At 45.3% G+C, this 6,326-nt stretch overlaps 1 protein-coding gene across 18 annotated transcripts in view; it reads left to right on the top strand.

Annotated features, from left to right (window-relative positions):
* rap1gapa (RAP1 GTPase activating protein a) overlaps nt 1–4,388 on the top strand; it is a 473,779-nt gene extending 469,391 nt beyond the window's left edge. For 17 of the 18 annotated variants that reach the window (XM_063033337.1, XM_063033341.1, XM_063033326.1 and 14 more), the window contains one exon: nt 3,953–4,388. In XM_063033337.1, coding sequence (XP_062889407.1) covers nt 3,953–4,063 — 111 coding nt within the window. In that variant the 3' untranslated portion in view covers nt 4,064–4,388. The remainder of the gene's footprint in view (nt 1–3,952) is intronic. The other variant, XM_063033331.1, reaches the window with a different exon arrangement.
* Nucleotides 4,389–6,326: the final 1,938 nt, after the last annotated feature.

Here is a 6,326-nt window from a genome sequence, read left to right on the forward strand (position 1 = left end):
CCAGACAAAATATACCCCAGGCTACTGTGGGAAGTGAGGGAGGAGATTGCTGAGCCTCTGGCAATGATCTTTGCATCATCAATGGGGGCAGGAGAGGTTCCAGAGGATTGAAGGGTTGCAGGTGTTGATCCCTTATTCAAGAAAGGGAGTAGAGATAGCCCAGGAAATTATAGACCAGTGAGTCTTACTTCAGTGGTTGGTACGTTGATGGAAAGGATCCTGAGAGGCAGGATTTATGAACATTTAGAAGGCATAATGTGATTAGGAATAGTCAGCGTGGGGCCGGCTGGTGGCACAATGATGTCAGCGCCGGACTCTGGAACGGAGGTTCCTGGGTTCGAACCCAGTCGGGTCCGCTCCCGAGTACGCTTTCCATCCGTGCTGGGTTGAGTGTGGAGATCGCAACTCGACCTCGTAAAATAAAGGGAAAAAAACTGCAAAATGTCTCTGTGAGGAGTGGTGCGCCACACGGTCTCTCTCTCTCGCTCCGTGCCTTGTAAAGGCATGAAAAAGACATGTCTCGCCAACATCACACACGCACATGCCAAAAAAAAAGAAATAGTCAGCATGGCTTTGTCAAAGACAGGTCGTGCCTTCCGAGCCTGACTGAATTTTTGAGGATGTGACTAAACACATTGATGAGGGTAGAGCAGTAGACGTAGTGTATATGGGTTTCAGCAAGGCATTTGATAAGGTATCCCATGCAAGGCTTATTGAGAAAGTAAGGAGGCATGGGATCCAAGGAGACCTTGCTTTGTGGATCCGGAACTGGCTTGCTCACAGAAGGCAAAGAGTGGTTGTGGACGGGTCATACTCTGCATGGAGGTCGGTGACCAGTGGTGTGCCTCAGGGTTCTGTTCTGGGACCCCTAATCTTTGTGATTTTTATAAATGACCTGGATGAGGAATTGGAGGGATGGGTTAGTAAATTTGCTGATGACATTAAGGTTGGGGGTGTTGTGCATAGTGTGGAGGGGTGTCAGAGGTTACAGCGGGATGTTGATAGGATGCAAAACTGGGCTGAGAAGTGGCAGACGGAGTTCAACCCAGGTAAGTGTGAGGTGGTTCATTTTGGTAGGTCAAATATGATGGCAGAATATAGTATTAATGGTAAGACTCTTGGTGGTGTGGAGGATCAGCGGGATCTTGGGGTCCGAGTCCATAGGACACTCAAAGCTGCTGCACAGGTTGACTGTGTGGTTAAGAAAGCATACGATGTATTGGCCTTCATAATCGTGGGATTGAGTTCGAGCCGAAAGGTAATGTTACAGCTATATAGGACAGGACCCTGGCAGACCCCACTTGGAGTACCGTGCTCAGTTCTGGTCACCTCACTACAGGAAGGATGTGGAAACTATAGAAAGGGTGCAGAGGAGATTTACAAGGATGTTGTCTGGATTGGGGAGCATATCTTATGAGAATAGGTTGAGTGAACTTGGCCTTTTCTCCTTGGAGTGGCTTTTTCCCAGGGCTGAAATGGCTAGCATGAGAGGGCACAGTTTTAAGGTGTTTGGAAGTAGGTACAGAGGAGATGTCAGGGGTAAGTTTTTTTACGCAGAGAGTGGTGAGTGTGTGGAATGGGCTGCTGGCAATGGTGGTGGAGGCAGATACAATAGGGTTTTTTAAGAGACTCCTGGACAGGTACATGGAGCTTAGAAAAATAGAGGGTAACCCGAGGTAATTTCTAAAGTAAGTACATGTTTGGCACGGCATTGTGGGCCAAAAGGCCTGTATTGTGCTGTAGGTTTTCTATGTTTAGCCAGAGGATGATGAATCTGTGAAATTGATTGCCATAGATGGTTGTGGAGACTAAGTCACTGGGTATGGTTAAAGTGGAGGTTGATAGGTTCTTGATTAGTCAGGGTGTCAAAGGCTACAGGCAGAAGGCAGGAGAATGGAGTTGAGAGGGATAATAAATCAGCCATGATGGAATACTGGAGCAGACTCGATGGGCCAGATGGTTTAATTCTGCTCCCATGTCTTATAGTCTCACAGAGTTAATTCTAAATTAATCCTGAACAGCCAGTTTTTTTTATGTTCCATTATCTCAGACAATAATTACAACACTGCAGGCTTCTGTGGCTATCGATATCCTTCCAGAGCACTGAGTGATAAAAGAAATATTATGAAATATTCAGACTCATGAATGATTCCTTATTCATTAACAGGGAGATACTCAATAATTAAAACCTACAATGAATATTTTGACTTCAATGAATAATTAAAGTGCATTACTTGAACACCAGAGACTCTGCAGATGCTGGAAATTCAGAGCAACACACACAAAATGCTGCAGGAACTCAGCAGGTCAGGCAGCATCTATGGAAAGGAATAAACAGTCGATATTTCAGACTGAGACCCTTCATCAGGACTGGAAAGGAAGGGGGAGAGAGCCGGAATCAGAAGAGGGGAGGGGAAGGAGGACAAGCTGGAAGGTGATAGGTGAAGCCAGGTGGGTGGAGAAAAAAGAATTTGAATTACAACTGGTTTAGACTTGTTTCATATTTTCTAGTGTTTCTTCAGTGATATTTCAGAACAATTTCTGTGAAAGGAAATTGCATTGTGCTAAAAACATTTTTGACAAGTTTTACAGCTTACACATTCCACCACGTTTCCATGCCCCGATTGGTGCTGAGGTGAGACTGACGGGGATGGTATTATGGCTTCCCAGGAAACCATTTTTAAGTCTGCCTGAGGTAGAAGGGTCTCAGCCCGAAATATCAACTCCTCTCCATTCCTCTCCAGAGATACCGTCTGACCTGACTTCTTCCAGCATTTTGTGTGTGTTGCTCTGGATTTCCAGCATCTGCAGTCTCTGTGTGTTCATAGAACTTTACCTCACATTACCAGTCCTTCAGCCCACAATGTTCTGGCAACCTTTTAACATACTGTCTGGTCAATGTAACGCCAAAAACTCCATTTTTTCTATCATCTCTTAAATGTCCCTAATGTTACTGCCTCTACCACAACCAAGCTGTGCATTCCACACACCCAGCGTTCTCTGTGTAAGAAACTTGCCTCTGACAAACCTCCTGTTTGTTCCTCCAATCAGCCTAAAACGATGCCCCCTCCTATCAGCCATTTCCGCCCTGGGGAATGGTCTCTGGCTGTCCACTCGACAGAAGGACCACTGAATCCCCTCTGGTGCAAGAGACACATCAGAAGCAGTCGGCCCACAAGAATGTCAGTGTAACCCATCAATAAACAAAGAGGTGCTCCAATACATGTGGGCATAATGTTAAGGTGATTGGAGGGAGTATAGGGGGATGTCAGAGGTGTGTAGGCTTTTTACGCAGAGATTGGTGGGTGTGTGAAGCGTGCAGCCAGGGGTGGCAGATTTACGAGAGGCATTTAGATTCTTAGATAGGTATGTGGGTGATAGAAAAATGGAGGGCTATGTGGGAGGGAAGGGTTAGTTTGATCAGGTGGCAGTGGAGGCCAGGTCTCTGGGTACATTTATGGTGGAGGTTGACAGCTTCTTGCTTAGTTGGGGAATGAAAGGTTACGGGGAGAAGGCAGGAGAATGGGGTTGAGAGGGATAGGGATCAGCCATGATGCGATGGTGGAGCAGACTCGAAGGGCCAAATGGCCTCATTCTCTTCCTATCTCTTATGGTCTAAGAGTAGGTTAAAAGGTCGGCCCACAGAGCCTGTAATGTGACGTTATATTCTACAGGTTGGTGCCGATGAAGGGGGTGGGCCTGCTCACTCTTTCCATAGATGCTACCTGACCCACAGGGTTCCTCCAGCATTTTGTGTGTGTTGTTGTGCTCCACGGCAGGGGCGCCCGACCTCATGAACCGAAACCATTAAGCAGGGGGTTCGTGGACCCCAGGTTGGGCAGCCCTGTTCTACAGTATATTCTCATACTTCATGTGCACTCAGTTTGCATAATGCAACTTAGAGGTTTAACATTGGGAATCATCTTCAAATTTGTTTCTTTCATTTTTGTAGAGTCACCAAAAGAGAAGTAAGTTAGTGGAGCTGAGGAGAAGTCGAATGTTTGCCAGTAGTGACGACGTCGCCTCGCTCTCTAAAGGAAGCCATCGGAAATCTGGATTGTAAATTGGAGAGTTCATTCAAAATTTACAAATATATTGTCAGACCGCATTGCACTTTGATTGTTGGAGATTTGGTTCCACTGCCTCCGTGTAGAAACTGTCTGTGATTATCAGTGTCTCGTGTAGCTGTGTTAATATTGTCACTGGATGAAGTCTAAAAGCACAAATGGTGAAATCAGTGAAGCGCTGTCGAAACCTTTAAAACACTGCGTTAGGCTATATTTATGGAAATTGTCCCCGTGTTTGGGTTATTGTTGCTAAAACTGCTGAATTAAATATGTAAATAGGCTTTTGTAAATAATGCAGATAATTAAAAACCATAAATGTCACAACCAAAATTGTCCACGTGGTTTCTCTGTTATGTTTCAGGGCAGCGAGAGGTGATTGGACGAAAGTATAGGCGGGGTGTCAGATATAGGTTTTTCCACACAGAGTGGTGGATGGGTGGAATTCCCTGCCAGGGGTGGTGGCAGAGGAATTAGGGACATTTAAAAAACTCTTAGATAGGCACGTGGAGTCAGAAAAATTAGGGGTGGGGGGGGGGGGGAGAATCTCATTGAAACATACCAAATATTGAATATGGATTGAATTTCCTATGGTAGGGAAGTCTGGGACCAGAGGACACGACCTCAGATTTGAGGGATGTCCATTTAGAACAGAGAAGAGGAGGAATTTCTTTAGCCAGAGGGTGGTGAATCTGTGGAAGTCATTGGTTATATTTAAAGCAGAGGTTGATAGGTTCTTGATTAGCCAGAGTGTCAAAGGTTACGGGGAGAAGGCAGGAGAATGGGGTTGAGAGGGATAATAAATCAGCCATAGTGGAGCAGATTCGATGGGCCAAATGGCCTAATTCTGTTCCTATGTCTTATGGTCTAAAAATGGAGGGCTATGTGGGGAGGAAGGGCCAGACTGATCCTGGAGTGAGTTAAGAGGTCAGCACAACATAGTGGGCCGAAGGGCCTGTAGCCTGGGTGTGTGCATCTGAAGGCAAGATTCACTGGCACCAGCATAGAACCAGTTTGGGTTTTGGGAGGAAAATCTAAGAAACCAAGATCAATTTTATTTGTCAAATGTGCATCGAAACTTGGATGAAATACATCAACAGACAACACAATCCCAGCAGGTGCTGGATGGGAGCAGCCTGCAAGTGTCGCCACGTTTACTCACAACTCACCAACCCGAACCTGTGTGTGAGAGGAAAGCCACACGGTTTGGGGGAGAAGGAACAAGCTCCTCCCAGACATTGAACCCGGGTCGCTGGCACTGTAAAGCATTTTGCTGCTACTCTACCATAGCATAGGACCAGTAGTCCTCAAAGTGGAGTTTCTAAGGGGGGGGGTGAGAAAGATAAAGGGGACAGTGGGGGGGTGCTTGGTAGCAAGGGGGCAGTTGAAGGATCAAAGGCTTAATTTAAGAAATGAATTATTTATTAGATGCATTTGATCCTCAGTGTCTTACAATTGATTACGATGAACACATAATCACCCCATCTCTTGGTGTGAGCCGAGAAGAGGGAGTGATTAAACAATCAGTAAACATTGTTGCAATCAGCTACATGGTATCCACTAATGTATCGACCACAACATGTTCCATAACTGCCACAATAATCACAGTTCAGTGCAATTCATCATCATCATCAGGTGCCATGCCCAGTTTGAGCTCTGACTGCCATGGCCCACACACTCCTGTTTCAGGTCAAGTGGATCAATTCATTGGTATTCATTTCCAGTTCTCTGGCTGCTGTCTCCATCATCATTTGTCTTTGCCTTCCTCTTGCTTTCTTCCCTTCAATCTTTCCCATAATTACCGTGCATTTCAACTCCTTTTTCCTAATCACATGTCCAATGAAGTTACGTTGCCTTTTCATGATCTCATACATTATTTCTCTTTTTAGTGTGCTCTGTTCATGGCATCCTCGTTAGATATTCGTTTCATCCATGATATTCTTTGCATCCTCCTCAAAAACCACATCTCTGCTGCTTCAATTCATTTCCTCATGTTACTGGATATTGTCCAACATTCTGAGCCATATACCATAACTGGATAAACATAACATTTCGGTACTCTGAGGCGGGTTGTCATGCCTAGTTTAGTATTGGTCAGTATACTCTTCATTCTCGTAAAGGTGTCTTTTGCCATCCCTATTCTTCTTTTGATGTCCATGTCGCACCTGCCATCTGATGTCATCCAGCTTCCTAAGTAGCAAAAGTTCTGTACTTGTTTTATGTCTTCCCCGTTTATTCTCAGCCTGCAGATAGGATTCTCCT

Source organism: Mobula hypostoma, chromosome 25 (assembly GCF_963921235.1).
Source record: "Mobula hypostoma chromosome 25, sMobHyp1.1, whole genome shotgun sequence".
Lineage (NCBI taxonomy): Eukaryota > Metazoa > Chordata > Chondrichthyes > Myliobatiformes > Myliobatidae > Mobula > Mobula hypostoma.